Below are 19,679 nucleotides of genomic sequence, written 5' to 3' on the forward strand. Positions count from 1 at the left end.
AAATAAATAAAGAACACATCTTAATTTTTTATTTTTATTTTAAATTTCAATACAATTATAATATTAATATTGACAGTTATAGTAATTTAATTACTAATTGACTAGAATGTATCATCTAGATGACTAGCAAAATTTACAGTATTCAAACTTATGTTTAAAATTCAAAGATTATACCTTAAATACTTACAATATTTAATAATATAATAATTTAAATATTATTACGGAAGAAGCTTTATTATAAAATAATCTTATAGATATATGGTGTGAAGCTAAGTAATCACAGATTTGTCCTGATATGTGGACACAAATTAAAGGTGAGTGATGCAGAACAGAGCACCCGCATTACATAATAATGAGTCCTTTTAAATATTATAAGTATTTGAGGTTCATGGAAGCAACTTAATAATTAAAATTATAACAAAAACCTAGAGGAAAATACAATATTTACACAAAAATTAGTAATTTTAATATAATATTAATATTATATCTAAAATAAACAACATAATAAATCAAACATTTTTAAACTATACTATTTAAAAATAAAATTTGTATGAACTGATTATAATATTATTAAAATTCAATTAGGGGACCACTAAGGTAATCCATGTATTTTTTTTTAAAAAAAGAAAATGGTGTTTCTTAAAATCAAAAAGTAATCTCCTCGTTTTTAAGATATATCTATAAATATATTACTAAAATTAAAATTATCTATTAAAATACTCATAAAAATAGAAATAAATAGACTTTGGTAAATTATTTAATCCATACATTTTTGAAAATAATAAATTAAATCTAGAATTTTGATAACAGATAATTAAACAATTGTATATTAATTATGTTAGGTATATTTTAATTTAATTTATAAACTGGTGGTAAGTAATAAAAATATGCTTAAAGCGTAGTCTAAGAAAGCAATAATAGTTGAAAAAAAAAATTTCAATAAAATTATAAATGTGTCAAAAAGTATAAAAATTATCAGTTAAGCCTGAAACACCCATATGTATGTATATATCTTAAATTATATAGTGTTCAATAATTAAGAAAAAGGGTTTTTATTGAACTTTTTGTTTGTAATAACTTATCTGTTTTATTAATTTTTTAACACTAAGTACATTTTATTATATAGAACTGAAAAAATATCTAGACATTAGATTTTTGGAAAATTATTATTTTTTCTAAAATTGTAGATTAACCATGATTATTATTCTATAAAATAATATAGTAATTACATTGTTTTATTTCCAAAAAATCTTTGTTTGAAAGGAATATTGTAGAAGAAAATTAGTTTTGCTTAATCAGTGACATATACTTGACATGTTTTGTTTGGATAAAATTTTACTAACTAAATATAAACAGGATGTCCCATCATGGTCTGAAATGTTTAATAACTTTTGATTTAGTAAATATTTTGCATTATTATTATTTTTAAATAATTTTGAGTTTTAGACTACATTAAAAGCATTTTTTTATTATTTGTTTCTTATAGGAAAAATATATATCAATACCTTTATTATTTTTAAAAATTTCAAAATAGCCATTTTTTGTCTCTTTTTCTAAAGAAAATTGTTGATGGGTCATTGATAATTTTAGAACAATTGAATGAAATTAAAAAAAAATAATAATATGTATCTGTATATTTTTTCTTAGTCTAAAGCAATAATTATAAAAATAATGATTGAACCAAAAGTTAAAAGTGTCATTAAATAAATATGAGACACTATATATATTTAGGGAATATTTTTCTCATTTCATTACTGTAATATTATTAATATTTCTCATAATTGATCTAGAATATGTCTAAAAATAAGAATATTTCACTAATTTTCTTATGAAACCAGAAAATGATCTCAATTTAAATCTCATTGTTCAAAAATGCAATTCATACTTTTTAAAACATTGATTTTTGATTGTTACTGTTACTTTTTATAAATACATCACATTTTTTTTTAAGTCAAAGTTTGTTTAAAAATGTTACCAAAATTGACACATTAAATTTCAATTATATGACTCATTTTCAATTTGTATCATTCCCATCATATGATTAATAAATAGGGCTGTCCTAAAGCCAGAGAAAACCTTGGATTATTTATTTAGATCCTTAGCTGACATTCTTAAAAAAATTTAAGTTTTCTTTAAATACAACAGTTTACATGTACTATATATATATAGTTATAATTGACAATATTATATCATTAAATGAAATTAAGTACGAAATACTTTTAAATAGTATAAACTATGATAATAAAAGTAAATATTCTTCAATATAATGTACTAAATAACTTATATAAAGGTTTAGTGAAGTACTGATACATGTTATAAGGTATAAATACCTAACATATATTAACATAATAAAATAGAAGAGATGAGCAACTTATAGAAGTATAATTGTCTCTGTGCGGAAAGTATCAATAAGTATTTGTAGGCTCTACTAAAAAAGTTATGCCTTAGACCTTGAAAATTGTAGGGACGACCTTGTTAATAAAGCCTTAAATTACTATAATATAAGATTGAAGAAGTTAGACAATGTGACAAAAATGATTGTTAATGTAATGCCCGTCAGTCCAGAAACTTTTTAGTCTATATTATTAACTATTTTAAATTTAGCTATATTAAATGATAATATCTATAATATTTTTATAGGAAATGTAAATTAAAATGAGATAGGAATTTTTTAAAAAATTATTTTAATTTATTAGAATAAAGTATACTTTAGGGAATAGGCACATTAAAAAAATGTAATAATACCCTGCTAATATAATGTTTAAAAGAATTGACAACACTCCAGTTTACAATTGTGACAATTCAAATAATTTTTTTTTTGGAAATAAGGATTTAAGTTTGTTTTTTTTTCTATAAAAAATAAAATACAAAAAAATATCTTTATAACATTGATTAAAATAATTATTTTATAATCTCATTTTATAAATAATTTCAGTTTTTAATTGGAGTTTCAATAAAACATTAAATTGTTTGAGTCTGAAAAAATTTTCAGATCAAAAAATATGGCAATTAATTGAGACACTGACATGGAAAAGGTACAAAGTCACTAACATTAAATTGTACAGAAAGAAAAAAAATTAATCTGAACTACTTGGGCTTTAAATAAGCGTCTTTTTATAAAACATAATTTTTATTCTATGAATAAATTTAATTTATTTTTTTCACCAAATTATTAGGATATGTACTCACTGTCACAAGCTATGTGTTATTGAGAAGGTGTCAAAATCGTAGTTTGATATATTCTTAGTTTTGTATTTTGTTTTTATTGATACTATTACAAGTTATTTTTTTATTATTATGTTTTTACTGAATAAAAAAATTTTTTTTGGACTTATTGCTTTTCTCATATCATTGCCTCAATTGTTAATTTATATAATAAATGTCATCTAATAAAATTGTATAATGACAAAAAATAGCTTAGTTGTAAGAAAAACTCAGAAATCTGAAACATTTTTTTACAAAGTTTTAATATTGATGTGAAAGAAAAAGTAGCTTATTTAATATATTAGTTCTCAATAAGCTTTTAAGTCAAATCATATAGATATAATATCTTTAATTAGTGTAGAATAATCATAATTAAAACAAATATTTAAATTAAGATGCAAACCTTGAATATTAAAAATGTATAGCAGATTTAAGTAATGATTGAGTAGGATTAAAGTGAATATTTATTAGTGAAAGCAGGTTGTTTATAGAAGAAAGAGAATTATGATGCATTCTTAAAGTAACTTCAATGAGTTTTTAGACTACATTACTATTTTTCTATTCTGTTCATACCAAACCTCTGTTGAATTTCTGTTTATATATATAATTAACAATATTTTTAGTAACATACTTACAAAGATAAATATTTTTTTTATGACTAGATGAAGAATATTATTCAATAAAATATGATAGATTGTTAATAATAACTTCATTAATTCATCTTTAATAGTGGAAAATCTTTAGCAACAATTAACTTTTCATTTGGAAAATCCAGTGTTATAGTAAAATGAAAGGCCATGTTAGAAACAGCTAATATATATTCGCTTAGTGCAAACCAGGTAAATGCTAGAAAAAAAAAGGAAATAAATATAAATAAAACAAATTGAGAAATTGAATAATAGTGTTATACCTAAATCATGACAATAAAATCTGTGCTTGATGAAAAATAGTATCAATGTAATTGTTGATGCAATACAAATACCAAAAAGTATTTTTTTAATTTTGTAAGATTTAAACTGAAAATCAGTCATATTCTTATGTACCATTCCAAAAGTTTTGATCATAACTATCATATAAAGCAATGAGCTCAGCATAAATAAAATAAACAATTTTTCATGTATAGCTAAAAACAATTTTTTTTAATCAAGTTAAATATTTGCAAACAAAAAAAATATTTTAATAATATAACAATACATACGATAGTTTTCTCTATTTGATATGTATGTTACACCACAAATAGTAACTATTTCAATCATATTAAGCCAATAACACACATGGATTAATATGAAATTTATTACTTTATCAGATTTTGAAATTTTACTGATAAAATAATTGTAATACACTTGAGCTATTACCATGCGTGGCCCTACATGAAATGCTACAGCTATTCTCCATAAATATGTTTGAGGTGTTATACCAGTTATAGCACTAATTGAAGGAATGACATTGAAAACCTTTATTAAAATTAATATAAAAATCACAATTCAGTAAATAAATTTGTAAATATTATTAGTAATAACTCACTTGGCAATGTGTTTCATGTACATCATCATACTGAAAAATATAAGCACTGACCAGGCATATAAACAAAGTAACCAACGGAAATGATACACCTACAATAGCTAATTTTCGTATACTTAGGTTGAAAAATAATAGCATTTGTTTCAGGGAATCAGATGACTGATCATTAGCATGCAAGTGGGAAGTCATATTGATAAATTAATAGTTATGCCCAACCTGCTAAAATTAAATTATTTAAAACATCAATATTTTATAGAAATAAAGAATCATTATTTATTAAGTGTAATTAAATATTAAGACAATAATTTAAAATGAATCACTTCAATTGTATATATTAATTTATATCAGTTAGCATCCTTAAAATAACCAACTTAAGTTTTTCAAAAAAATTTACAAAATTATATTTTTATATCCTAATATATAGCATACCAAATTGTACTTTATAATTAACTTGAAACGTTTTTTAAAAAGTCAATTCAGTAATGAATCTTTGAGAACTTTTGACACCACTGTATGATCATTTTGCTTTAATTAATGATCCTATCGTAAAAATGTTTGCTACTACAAAGCGTTTGTTGAAATCTAAAAACCTTACAAATCATGTCAAAACTTTTAATATATAATTTTAGTTTTGAGCTAACAATAACAAAAATTTACATTAAAGGGTTAACATATTATGTTTGAATCACTATGAATATATTTATATCATAAACACGTATTAGGTGGTTGTATAATAAAATAAATTAAGGAAAGCTTGAAAAATGAAAACAGTTAAGCATAATTCACGTATTAGTGGTATATAATCGTTTTATCATTGATTTTATATATTATCAAGATAGTCTGAACTGCTGTTGCTTGTGGCATGTGTAACAGATGCAAAATGTCACGCGCCTGGCAAGTAGTCTGTAATAAATTATAACGATATGAAAGGAAGGAGGAACTTTAAGAAATAATAAGGTATTTTAATTTATTTTTTTTAAAGTACTATCCATTGTAAATTACTTTGGTGATACATTATTTTTAGACTTCTTTATAATTCATCGATGAGCATGAAACACACCATCGTTGTTTGTTTAAATCATCATCATAACTAAAAATGAAAATGCTATCATAATGATCTACAACTGTTTAAAACACAGATATAGATAATAGTTTATTATCTATATCTGTGGTTTAAAATGAAAAAATGTTATCACAATTCTCAATATCATTTGATAAGATAATAAAAGTTGTAAGTCTATTTTCTTACAATTATTTAATAAATTTTTGAATTGACAGCCAAAAAAAAAAAAAAATAACTTCTCGAAATTATGAAGCAACTTTCTATTTTTCTTGATGGAGCATCATGTCACATAGTGGTATGAAATCAAAATTATTCTAAATCTAAATGTTTTTTATATAAAAAAAATTATTTTTAGTTTAATATTTGATTATCAACTACACTTTTATTTGTACAATAAGATATATATATAATTTTTAAAGACAATTTAATAAATTATCTAAGGTATAATAACAATAAACAAGTCTCATCTATAGTACGCTTAACACCTTTCAATGGAAGAATACATCTCACCAAAGTTAAAGAAAATTATATGTATTATTATACAATAAAACCTTTGGGGCAAAGCCATTATTTAATTTACCATCAACAAAAATGTTATATTAATTTCTCCATTCTAGCTTAATCAGTGTAACTTGTACATTATTAAGATTTGAAAAATCAAAAATTTTTTTACAGTAAAATTTAATTTTTAGACTTAAAAATTTTGGTCTCCAAGTTATTGATATAGACGAAATTCCTGAAAATTAGTTTTTAAAGTTAACTAAATTGCAGGGATTCAAATTTCATGGTGTTTGAATTGAAACCATTTGTTTAACAATTATTTTTCAATACATTCTTAATAAAATGCTTTTAGTAGATTATATTTTTGTTTTAACAATATTTTAAGTTTAAACCAAATTATTTTTACAAGAAATCAAAGAAATTGTTGAAAATCATATAATTCTTATATTTTAACTATATTAAAGGTGAATATTTTTCATAAACATGGGAAAAACTGGATAATTAGACCTACTAAAACAATTAAAATTTAAAGCAAGTTTATTAAGAAAAAATAATCTGCAAAATCACGTCATCTTAGTTAATTGTTACATTTTAAAAAAATTATATCTTTCGTTAGAGTAATAAATCAATTATATTATACTTGAAAATTTTAGTCCTAAATAAAAATAAAATTTTAACAGTAATGCAGCAAGAGGGGTCACTAAGACCATTCCTATTCTTCATTGGTTAATATACATTGGATATATAAATTCTAAAATGGAGTGGTGAGTAAATAAAAGGACTAAATATAGAATAAAAAAAAAACTAGCTATGTCACTAAACAAGTTTTACCTGAACCATATTGTACTTAACTATGAACAATTTACAATAAATTCTTTCAAAATATGTATTCATAAAAATATTATATTTACACATTACCTTTAAAAGAAATTTGTTTTAATTAAAAAAAAAAAAAAATAACAAAACCTTAACTCGTCATCGTTAAATAACAAATATTATTAAAGGCTACATTTCATTGATAATTAATAATTTGTTTGCAAAAATGCATTTAAAAATAAATAATACATTTCTGAAATGATGAAGTCCAACTACTTGTAATTGTAAAATAGTTTTGTAATAATTTTTTAACATTTAAAAATAACTTACACTATTTCATAAATTTTATGAATATGTAACTATTTAAAAACAGAAAATTTCATCAAGGAACATACTTTTATTTACAAATTACTGTTATTTATTAAAAACTAAATGCAATAGTATCGATTTTATTCAAAAAATCAATTTTAAGTCAGATATTAAAAAAAAAAAAATTTCAAGCATAAAAAATGATTATATACATGTAAAGAATTATTTAAGGTTCTTGTATAACATATAATATTATTTCAAAAATGAACAAATATATTTTTTTTTGTATTTAATGACAATTATACAATCAATATAAATGTATCCTAAAAATAGATAAATTAAATAGCTTTATTATTAAATTGGACAAAAATTAAAAGAAGTACTTAAATAAATATTACAGTATTTGATTATGTAAAGAATTATGACATTTCAAAAAATTTTAAATTACTTATATATTTATTTAAACATATAATGTATCAAAATAAATAATTAACTTCTTATAAGTATATTCAAGAAAAATAAAGATTTCTTTTATTAAAATATTCTCAAACAAAAAAAATTTTTTTTTAATTTATACTATAGTATATTTTTGTTTAACAATTGACATTTCCTTTTCAATATCAAAATAAAGTTAACGAGCCTAAATTGCCAAAATCGCATGATTATTATTCTTAGTATAAAACTAGTAGTATGTATACAACTAGTATATGCTTAAATGAAACAGTAAGTTTTTAACAGAAAATAACCATATAATAGTTATTTTAGCATTTCAAACAAATAATAAAATTAATTACAATTTCTTTTTTTTGCAAAATTTTAAAACATGAGAAAAATGTACAATTTTTTAAAAATGTTTTATTATTTATTTACAGATCTAATAGTGAACATCTGAGCTTAATTTAGTAAATTATCATTATCTATAATTATTAAAACAAACTTAACTTAGTTAAAAATGGTAGAGTAATATTGTTAAAACATTAAAATAAAGTAATTTTAGCAAACATTTGTTTAGTTTATGTTAAAATCATTAAGCTAAGGATAATTGGTTGAGTTATTTTGAACTCACATATCTAATACATTTAAAGCAAACATCATATCTATGCAAGAATTACCAAGAAAAATTAATGAAACTTAAATGAGATCCTCACACCTAAACGCTAATCCGTCAACACAATTAAAAATCAATAGAAAAAAGGTAGAGTAAAATGAAAAAATTCCAAAGAAAACCATAAAATTCAAAGATATAAGGGTTGAGACAAAAATTTAAGTAATTAATTTTTAAAGTTTTACTTTCATAATAAAATAATATAAATACTGCACTATACATCAGAAAGATAATGTCCTAAAGTCAGAGGATTTTTATTATTTATCATTTTATTTGGTCTATCATTTAAAAGTGCTCCATATTCCATTTCATTTTCTTGAGAACTTCCTGCCTGAGTATAATCAGTGGTAGATATAACAGTAGTATTGCGTTGTCTACACAAATATGGCGTGTCAACTGGAGAAGGTGTATCGCGACCCTAAAATTTTATATTGATTTAAAATGTTACTTCTAATATGTAAGTACTATATACTTTATATATATACCTGCTTAGAAGGTCCACAACAAGTTTGTAACTGACAAGGAATATCAGTTTTAGGACAATCCAGAACACAATCTTCAGTGGGTGTTTCATTTCTATTTTCAGTAACCTTAAATGTTTCAATAGAAATTTTCATAATTTTTATTATTTTAGAGTTTTCAGTAACAGTTTTGTTGTATTTAGATATTGATACTAGTAAAAAGTATTACTTAATTCAATTTTATGGCTCTGATTCTTAGCATAAGTGATAATTTTTTTTATTTTTGCAGGAAAAAATTAAAAAAATTGAAATCATAAATATTGATTCTAGAACTATAGCTGCATTACTTATTCTTAAATAGTCTTTATTTTACAGCATACTTTAAAAAAACTAATATTAAAGGAACGTTTCAATATTAATAATATCGGAAAAGTATTAATTTTATTTTTCAATATTAGTAATTTTAGTACCACTACTTCAGTTTCTATATAAAGTATAAGTGTCAAAATGATAAATGTGTATATTATCATCTTAATAAAAAAATTAAAAATTTGTATAGATTTCCATGTTTTTTTTACTACTATTTTTATAATTTTTTTATTTACAACTGTATTTCAATATTTATAATTAATAAAATTATGAATTTAAAATTTTGCACCAATAATTAAATTGTTATTATCTGCTGACAACAATATTTTCAATGTATATTTCTAAAAATACAATTAAAATTATTACAATTAGATTTTATTTTTAATTTTGAGTGCACTTCTTGTTTATAAAGAGTTATATTTATTTTTGACAAATTGAGTCATATAGCAAAGCCATTTTTTAAAGAGATAGCCAATTATTTCATTAAATGATTGAATTATTTTCATTTAATTTGACCATAAAAAACATTTAAAAAAATATCTAGTATCCCTAAAACCATCATTTGTTTATTCTAATATCAATTGAAGAAGTTTATAAAATTATTTCATCTAAATCATGGTAAATTTGACTATACTAATTCAACCTAGGGTCATTACATATTATATATGCCAATTTGAGTGATTTGGACGATGGTATTATACCCATATTAGGAAAACATATTATGTCTTATAAAATTATGTTTAAATCAAGATAGAGTAATTTACTTTGTTTAAAAACATGAAAATTCTTCTTCATCAGTTTTCTTCAAAGAGTAAAAGGCCATCTAATTTATAAAAACATCAGCATAAACTATTTCTAAATAAAAATTTATTTTTATTACTTTTTATTTTATTTTTCTTTCCTTTTTTTTATAATAATATAAAAAAAATTGTCACTTAACTTTAAAAAAACAATTTTTCAACTATGTTAATTTCAGTAAAATACCAACTAAAATCTAGCTCTAACACAATATTTATAACAACTAAATTTTACATCTTCTTTAGTTTTATTATAAACAAAATAATGTTATGTGTTTTGCGTTAAATGTAACTGCTAAAAAGGCATAATTATAAAAAAATTCAATATTCAGTTAAATTTTAAGTATTAAGTCATATTTAAAGACAAATGTTTTACTGTATTTCCATACTAATTACTAAAACAATGGTTTAACTAATTGAAGACCTTGGAGCAATAACTAAATGTGTCATTTAAAAAAGGTTATAAATTAAAATTTATTTATATTGAGGTATAATACAAAATATGTCATAAATTTAAATAAAATAGTTAGAAATGTTTGATTATTAAACCAATAGATTCACCTTTTTTATATTATTATTAAATGTAGTTTTGATCATAAATTGCATGTGTTTTGTTGATGTTCCGAGATTTTAAATTTTAATAGTAGTTAGCCTTTTTTATATTTATAGTTAAATAAAATTAGTCATTATTAATGAAACCTATGCCCATACTAGAAGACAGTAATAAAAAAAACAAATTTACATTTATTATATATTTTGTGTGGAATAAAATTAACTTTTAAATATCATTTTAAAGTTTATATAAAGTTATCTATAAAAGTTCAATAAAAGAATTTAAATTAAAATAATTTGAAGAAAATGTTAATTATACTAATATAAATTTAGAAGTTTCATATTTAAGTAAATTAAAAGCTAATATGTTAACTACTTTTTATTTTTGATATTTAAATTCTGTAAAGAAATAACTTGGATAATTTTTACATATTTTACCCAATCTCATTAAAACATATATTTCTAGATAATGAGTACTGCTGAATATTAAGATAGATAACAGTTCCTTTCAAACAACTCATGTGACACATAAGATTTCTTTAAAAAATTTAGGTCAACCAATAAAAGTATTATATGTAATAAGATAAGCTATACTATTTGAATACTGTTAATATAGCTATCAGTTCACTCACCTCTACTTCAACAAATTCAGGCTGAATAGTAGTTGAGTGAATACCTTCATTGTGAAAAAATTCTTTAACTTTTTCTGCTAATTTCATGTATTCAGATAAATTTCTGCATCTAAAATGTTAAAATGTGTTCATCTAATTCAAAACTGTTAATTTTTTTTTTTTTTAATTTTAAATAAACTTCAATTTTCTACCTTATGTGAGCAGAAGCTATTATTCTATCTCCAGCTAATTGCCATACATGAAATTCATGAACTGCTAAAACACCATCTACTCTGTCTAAGAGTCGCCTTTGTATAGCATCTACTTGAATATGAGTAGGAACTGTTTGAAGCAGGATCAATGCTGATTCTTGCAATAGAGGCCAAACTGAATGTAAAATAATAATAACCATTAACAAACTAAGAGCAGGATCAACTTTGTCTTTCCATTCATAATCAGTTAACCAAACAATCTAAAAAAACAAATTTAAATAGTATATATTTAGTTAATAATCTTGTGTAATTTGAGGAAAAATTTTTATTAAATATAATATACCAAAGCTGATACAATCACAATTACTGAGCCCAATGCATCTGCAAGAAGATGTAAAAAAACTCCCCTCATATTCATGTGCCCAGCTGATGATTCATGTGAATGTATGGTCGGCACATTAAAACGATGATCATTATCATTATCATCAGTAGCATTAGCACTAGCTCCAGCACTAACTAATTGAGTGAGTCTTGTATGGCTACGTGATATGCCCCCATGTGAATGTCCATGGCCACTTCCATGAGCTAAAATAAACACCACAATCAGTATATTTTACTAGTTAAAAATACTTTATTCTTTTCTTAAGGAATATAATTTGAGAAGTCTACAAATATTAATACTTTACAATAAAATGCGTAGGATATTTATATTATAACTTAAAGTAAATTTTTTTAAACAAGTGGCACTAATAAAAAATTAATCTAAAAAAAAAATAACTATACAAATTTAATTTAAATAATAAAAATTATACACTTACCATGAAATAAAAACAATCCCAAAATATTAACAAATAATCCTAAGGTTCCTACCACAGCAATAAACTTTGGATCATGTATTGGTTTTGATTCTATAAACCTAGAACATAAATAAAATGCTATTAGAAAATATGGCATAAAAACCAATTGTACATTTAATGTACCTCTTACATGCTTCAACAGTAATAGAAAAACAAAGAGCAACTAAAAATACAGCATTAACTAAAGCTCCTAATACTTCAGCCCGAGCCCATCCAAATGTATTTTTTGACCATTTTTTAGGAGACATCTGAACAATTAATTAAAAAACACAGATTAAATATATATAAGCTACGCAAATGATACAATTTTTATACTTCAATTATACATTTATAACATCTACAATACAGTGAATTAAAATTCTCTGAAAATATTTTTATATTGCAATATGACGAGTGGTCATGAATGTTTTGACAAATACTATAACTTTTGATTCAGTGACTAATCTGAAGTACTTTTATTTTTTATTTTTTTTACGCTTTAGAAATAAAAAATTAATATAAATTATATTTCAAAAAATATATAGATTTAAGAAAAAAGCAATAATTGGTTAACAAGATTTCATAGTAATATTTTATAGTAAAATTTTTTTTTGTGAAAATTTAAATTAATTTTTTTATTTATATATATTTAGTGGCATACTTAAGGCATAGCTTAAGGTATTTTTTGAATGGTAGCTCTTTTTAGTATTATTAGTTCAAAATTATTGTTTAATATATTTAGAAATATTTTTTGCACAAGGTTTTTCAAATAAATATAATAAAAAAATTATGTATACATAGAAAATACTGTATGTAAAATTTAAATGATATAAATCATCCTAAAAAAATGATTGAAATCTGAATACATTTATTTTTAGTATAATAAATAGGATTTGGATTTCAATATATATTAAATTTTTTTTTTAATTAACATAGACAATGATTTTTAAGTACAAAATTTGATTTATATAATTGAGAATTCAAAAATGAAACTTTTTAAATACTTAGAATTTTTTTCATTAGTAGGTTAGTTTAACATTTTTTAGAGCACATTTATGTAAAATTAAATTTTTTTTCTTTTAATAAAATTAGGTAAATTAAAAGTGTATTCGGCAAAGTTATAAAAACTTTTTGATTTTATATTATATATAAAAATATTCATAGGTACAATCTAGAGTGTCTAAGAAGGCTAATCCCAAAAAATAATAATTATCTGTAGTTTTATACTGAAATATTTTTGTAAATAAGTTAGACTTCCTAAACATTTTGTTCTAATCAATATATAGTGTTTAAAATATTTTTTTTTTTAACTGTGTAATACTTTTTGAACTATTAATAATATTTTTAATACAAAATCAAATCAATGTAGAGCTTTTTAAGATAATATTTTTTTGTTAAAGAAATGTTGTATTAATATATTATGTAATTTTTAATTTCTTAAATCATTTTTATACTTTTAAGGCAATTTTAGAAGTTATAAGGACATTTTTTAATGTTTATAGGACATTAAAAATTTTTACCAGAGTAATAAATATTAATTAGTAATAATAGTGAATGTATATGCAATATTGGATACTAAGCAACAGATAGGGGCAGAATAATTTATCCTAGGAGCACCAAAGAGCTAAATATGCCACAATAGACAATATCAAACATCAGTATTTTTTATAAAGAAATAGTGAGAAGAAAATGTAATCTTTCACACTAAATATTAGTTACAGACACGTTTATTCATATAAATTATCATTGTTTGAAAGAATATCTAAATGAAATGAATAACGCATATAGTAATATTATTATTATCCTTCTAGTGGATCTATAATATCTCTTTGGTATTACTTTTCTCAAGTCAAAATAAATAGTAGATATTGAAAAATTCTTAAATAAAAGCAATATATCAAATTCATTAAATTAAGTTTGTTTTACATAGCAGATAATAACAAAAAAAAATACTGTAAAATAGTCACTGTATCAAGTTAAGAGATTTGTTAGAATATGTAAGATCATTCTATATATAATTACCTACATTTCTGGAAGTTCATTTTTGAACTGCACTATTGGCCGTACTAATACATAGCTGGTTTTGTTTTAAAAACAAAACAATAATATAACTCAGTTAGTTAATGAAAAATTAATTTTGAATTAGCAAGACTAATGTAAAAAGGAATAATACAGAATATAATTATTAGATCTCTTAATTAAATGAAATGGACTGAGCAAGATGTAAAAAATATATTTAATTGTAACTAATAAATTGATTTAACAAAATTTAAGGTAAACTGAATTGTAAGAGTTATAAGATTATTCATATAAAATATAACTTACTTTAACAGATAAATATGCAACTACTAACGCTGCAATATCACTAAGCATATGAAAACTATCAGCAACGAGTGCCATTGAATTGGTAATATATCCAACAATAATTTCTACCAAGAAGAAAAATGTTGTTAGCCAAAACATTGTTATAAGACGGCATTTTTTCCCACTATAACGGCCCATTGTTAAATCTATAATAAATGATTAAGAACAATTATTCTTTTAAATAATAAGTTTAATAATTAAAAAGTAAATTCATAATGGTTTTGATAAAATATATTATTTTTGATTACCATTAAAATGTAACTCACTTATTCTAAAATGAAATTTCTGCTAAGATTTCCTGGTTATTCCTAGGAAAGAATACAATTTTTAAAATACCAATTGGTAAAATACAGTTCAATGTTGCTATAGAATACAATTATACCATGAGGAGTCAATATAAAAAAAAAATAGATAAATATTGTCTGTCATTATTCTAGTATGAAATGTATACTATACGATTTCATAAATAAATTACATCTATAATAATTAATCATTGGCTAGGTAAAAATATAAAAAAACTATCAAATAATTGTTATATATAATAGGGTAGTATAGCAACTTCTCTTACACCTATAAAATACCGTGACCCGTAACAACAAAGCACATCGCCGACCAATGCTTTGTTACTGTTTTTACAAATAAAATCGTATTTTACAACACACTAGACGACTACAGTCTACTAAATATAAGTACACGATTTACGTATAAGGAATATCGCGTATTACTATCACAACTGATAATAATTGGTTACACTGATAATGGACTGTGGAATCATCGTCATTATAACGATCAGCCTTGAACTACACTAGCAATTGCAATACACAGGAATACTACATACTAAAGTTAACCAAAATCTATGATTATTATAGTTCGTGGTGATACCAAGACGTTTTCAAATCATTTTATATTATTAAATATATTCATAATCCTTTTGGTAGTAGAGAGATTTACGGTTTACAACATAAAGTTTCTGATCAATATTTTTAATATGATACTTAATACATAAAATTAAAAGTTATTTATTTTTTAGAAAAATTTTACACAAATAAATAAATCTTTCTAAAAAAATGTTTTACCTACGCTTCTACATTTAAAGTAAAATAATATGTCAGTATGATAAATATTTTTAAGTGTTAAGCAGCTTTAAAAATCATAATTGTGATGTTATTGAAAGAGCCCTTTGTCATAATATCAAATCTATGTCATTAGATTAGTGAAATAAAAAATTATTTTTTTGAACAATAATACATTTTTTTTTTTCGAATAATCTTAATTAAGAACGATGTGACTCATAACTCACATAAACTAAAGCTATCATCCAACTAACTAAATTCTAAAACAATGAGTAACATCGTTGTAAAAAGAAATTTTTCTTATAAAGTAGTTACAAATTCATTAGTTTGATAATCTTTTTTTAAGAAATCACCTAATCACGAAATGATAATCGAAAAAAAATTATCAATCAAAGTCCTCCCCACCTCCAACTATAATTAGTAATATACTTCTCAAAATTAAATAGATTATTTAAAATTCAATAATACATTTTATCCTTTTAGAGGATAATAGTTAAATGTTATATAAAGTACAAATATAAGATAGGTTTTTAATTTTACTCTTCGTAGTTATCTTGAGTACACTTTAACTTAGTAATATTATTAACTCAAATTGCCACAAATTATAACGTACAGCTTATAAATTAAAAATTACAACATTATTACATAAAATATTATCGACTATTGATAAATCAACTATAAAATTTTAAGTACTTTTTTTAACTATTATATAAATGAGATGTATTAAATTATGTTAGCAAATTTAGAAAACTGAACTTTAAAATAAATAATGAAAAATTTATACACAAAAATTCTTAAAAGTAAAACGAAAGTCATGTATAATTCTTTGTTTTATATAATATTTCTCTAGAGCTATTTTATTAAATACGCCACTTTTAAGTTAAATGAAATATTTTTTTTAATGAAACAATTTTAAAACGATAATAATGAAATACAGTATCCATTTTTTTATTACTAATAAAAACTATTTATAAAATTATACTTTTATGTAGTAAAATTATTTTAAGTTAATTTTAAGTATACTAAATATAACTTTTTTTACTTTTAATAACTACTAGTTACCCTTTTATATCTTTTATTAACTTTTTTAAATTTAGGAAGATTAGCTTTTGACTTTTTAAAAATGAACAACTGTATTGCTCAATCTAAATTTTTAGCTTAAACGATTTTCAAAAAAATATATAAATGTTAAGGTTTTTACAATAGTATAGCAGTGCTGGAGTCTAAAAATACAACTACATAATACAACTACATGTATAAGCCGTTATCATTAATACAAGCATTATACAGCCATATATATTAATATGGTAGATGGGGACTCTGTTTCTCCGCCTTCGAGTCTTATACACTTTTAGCACCTCCTGAATTTTTGCCTATATTTTGCTAATATTATATCTAATCATACAACAAATAATAAGATAGGAGGGATTATGCATTCAATTTCCTCCCCGTAAATAATCTATTCCTACGTCCCAGGCTGGAATAGGAAGCCAATGTCCTTTGTGTCGGTTTAAATGATCATTATCGGCCTAAATAGATCAGTTTTTTACAATTGCAAGATTTTTAAATTTAAGTTGAAAAATGATACGTATAAATAAAATATATTTTATTAGATTTTCAAAAATTATGAACTTGCAAGAGATATTCTTGGTGTCATGACCCTCTCAATCAGAAAGGTGCAATATAAATTATGTTTGTTTTAAAAATCATATTAATTTTATACTATGATATTTTTTAAAAGGTATTCTGTTCCTAAATTTGCAGTTTTAAAAATAATTGTATTCCGTTGTCAAATTTAATAATATGACTCCCTCCAAAATTTTTTTCTGGATTCGTGCCTATGTACATTTTTTTTATAATTATTTCTGACAGTATCTCTGTGAATACTTATAAAATTTAATTTGTCACTTAAAAATTTCCATAAAGATAACTAAGATGATTAGATTGAAATAAAAATCATCATTACGTCAAGTAGCACTTAACAAATATTTTGTCGCTTTACCTATTCACACATTATGAATTGAAGAAACTATCATTTATTTCAAATATAAAAAATAAAATACAAAAGGGATCCAGTAAAGTAAGGCTAAGAAATTTATTTTCAATTAGTATTGATTGATATTTAACAAAATCACTGTCGTAAAATGCTTCGATGTGTATTCAAAAATATTTAAAAAAAAATGAACATACCTACCAAAACTTACACCAATTTTGACTTATAAGATCGATTACTCGACTCAAAGAAAATTCATCGATTATAATAAAGACAAATATTTGTCTTTATTAATCACATATTATATTAAACAATTTTTAATTTGATATAATTTATATTAAAGTATGCCGTTACTTTTCCAAATATTACAAAAACGACCATTTTTACCGAAAATTGTATAACTTTTGGCTTTAATGCCTGACAATTCTTAGATATCAAGTTTACGGATAATTTTTCTTTTATCATATTAAAGTACATTGTATAGGCTATAACCCCTGATGTACGTTTAAAGAAGACAGTTTTTTTTAAAACATTATCAAAAATAGAAAAGAAAAAAAAAATTTAAATGATTTTAAAGTACCATAGTACCTTGGTTAAAGATTGGATTTACAAAAAATATATACGTCGGTAAATCTATAGTATAGTCAATAAAAATTTTGATCAGTCCTTAAAAAAAACTTATTTTAATATAAAGTAGAAATTAAAAATATTACCATTTACACTGTTTTATGACAATTGTAATTTTTTTAAATACTTCCCTTATTAGGAAAAATGAGGTATCTTTTTTAAAATTATGGCGCTAATAGTTTCAACTACACCCAAAGAAAAACCTCAATCAAAATTGAAAGAGAAATTTTATCAAGGGTTTATGATAATGTTTTATTAATACGAACAGAATAACTAATCTTATAAATAATTATTGTTCAAGACAAGAAAAAAAAATATCATATTGATAAATATATCATTGATTCAATAGTAATGATATATTTATCAAATTGAACAATGAATTTATTATATAGATCGAGGTTTTTCTCTGGGTGTAGATAGGTTTTGTGATCTTTTGACATATCATGGAGCAAAATTGGTCCAAAAGGAGTTGGTCAGCTTGACACAAAAAAAAAAACGGTAGAGTAAAATTAATAGCTTCTAAGCTATGCAACAGGATTTAAACGTTTTATTACATGTATATCATACTAAATACAAAGGTGTAATTTCAATAAGATGTAGAGAAAGTTTAATTAATATCTTATAATTTTTACGTGTTATTAAAAAAGTTTGGAGAAGTCGATGACTTATAAAAATTTTAAACATAATGATAATGTATCAAATATATAAAAAAAACATACATTAAAAAAATTACATAAAAAAAACCCCAGAACGGTGGGGTTACGGCATAATTGGGTTCAATATAGATGATATCTGACAGTGATTATAATCACTATCATAAAAAACGATTCGATGCAAATCTGTAGATAGTCTTTAATTTAAAAAAATTGATTGATTATTCTAAAAGCAAAATTAACTCCTATTTCTATCATTATTCCTAATTAGTAGTTTATTTATAAGTATAATTAATGAATAATATCTATTAAAGAAATTCAAAGTAGTATGATAAAGATATTTAATAATTTAGTATTGTAATTTTTTCGGAGAATTTATAAAAAATTATAAAGTAGTATATAAATTGAAGGGCTTGACACAGAACTTTTTAGATAATAATTAGTTGTTAACTATGAATAAATGATCTGCAAAAAATATTTTATCAGAGTAAAAAATATACTTTTGTTATTCAATTTTCGTGCTGATTTCAAATCAGCAATTATATGTTTTCCGTTACAATAATTTTTTATTACTAATTAGTTAAAAACTATAGGATATAACTCTAAGAAATA

The 19,679-nt window shown here is 22.3% G+C and overlaps 2 protein-coding genes and 1 long non-coding RNA gene across 10 annotated transcripts; 1 reads left to right on the top strand and 2 right to left on the bottom strand.

Moving 5' to 3' along the window:
- Positions 1-27: 27 nt before the first annotated feature.
- LOC126894214 (post-GPI attachment to proteins factor 2-like) lies at positions 28-5,850 on the bottom strand. 7 transcript variants are annotated; one of them, XR_007701337.1, is made up of 7 exons: positions 5,383-5,709; positions 5,155-5,315; positions 4,729-4,944; positions 4,403-4,658; positions 4,115-4,327; positions 3,840-4,050; positions 2,680-3,442 (listed from the first exon to the last, which is right to left on the bottom strand). XR_007701337.1 is itself a non-coding variant. In XM_050665063.1 (5 exons), exons 2-5 carry the CDS (start codon positions 4,912-4,914, stop codon positions 3,917-3,919), a joined length of 789 nt encoding a protein of 262 aa, XP_050521020.1. In that variant the 5' UTR covers positions 4,915-4,944; positions 5,155-5,709; the 3' UTR covers positions 3,467-3,916. The 7 variants fall into 7 exon arrangements, 1 of the variants encoding a protein (XP_050521020.1); XR_007701338.1 differs by lacking the exon at positions 2,680-3,442 and adding an exon at positions 28-2,110 and having other exon boundaries at positions 5,155-5,709; XR_007701339.1 differs by lacking the exon at positions 2,680-3,442 and adding an exon at positions 34-1,372 and having other exon boundaries at positions 5,155-5,709.
- LOC126894220 (uncharacterized) lies at positions 5,578-7,288 on the top strand. The gene is made up of 3 exons (XR_007701343.1): positions 5,578-5,682; positions 5,750-6,083; positions 6,754-7,288. It is a non-coding gene; the product is annotated as an uncharacterized LOC126894220 (long non-coding RNA).
- A 1,234-nt stretch (positions 7,289-8,522) lies between these two features.
- Positions 8,523-15,435, bottom strand: LOC126894212 (zinc transporter 1). 2 transcript variants are annotated; one of them, XM_050665060.1, is made up of 10 exons: positions 15,104-15,435; positions 14,988-15,029; positions 14,683-14,867; positions 12,502-12,626; positions 12,340-12,437; positions 11,865-12,106; positions 11,522-11,781; positions 11,331-11,439; positions 9,005-9,109; positions 8,523-8,937 (listed from the first exon to the last, which is right to left on the bottom strand). In XM_050665060.1, the coding sequence occupies exons 3-10, from the start codon at positions 14,857-14,859 to the stop codon at positions 8,734-8,736; spliced, it is 1,320 nt and encodes a 439-aa protein (XP_050521017.1). In that variant the 5' UTR covers positions 14,860-14,867; positions 14,988-15,029; positions 15,104-15,435; the 3' UTR covers positions 8,523-8,733. The 2 variants fall into 2 exon arrangements, with proteins under 2 accessions (XP_050521017.1, XP_050521018.1); XM_050665061.1 differs by having other exon boundaries at positions 15,290-15,434.
- Positions 15,436-19,679: the final 4,244 nt, after the last annotated feature.

Source organism: Daktulosphaira vitifoliae, unplaced genomic scaffold (assembly GCF_025091365.1).
Source record: "Daktulosphaira vitifoliae isolate Bord-2020 unplaced genomic scaffold, ASM2509136v1 Scaffold_1, whole genome shotgun sequence".
Lineage (NCBI taxonomy): Eukaryota > Metazoa > Arthropoda > Insecta > Hemiptera > Phylloxeridae > Daktulosphaira > Daktulosphaira vitifoliae.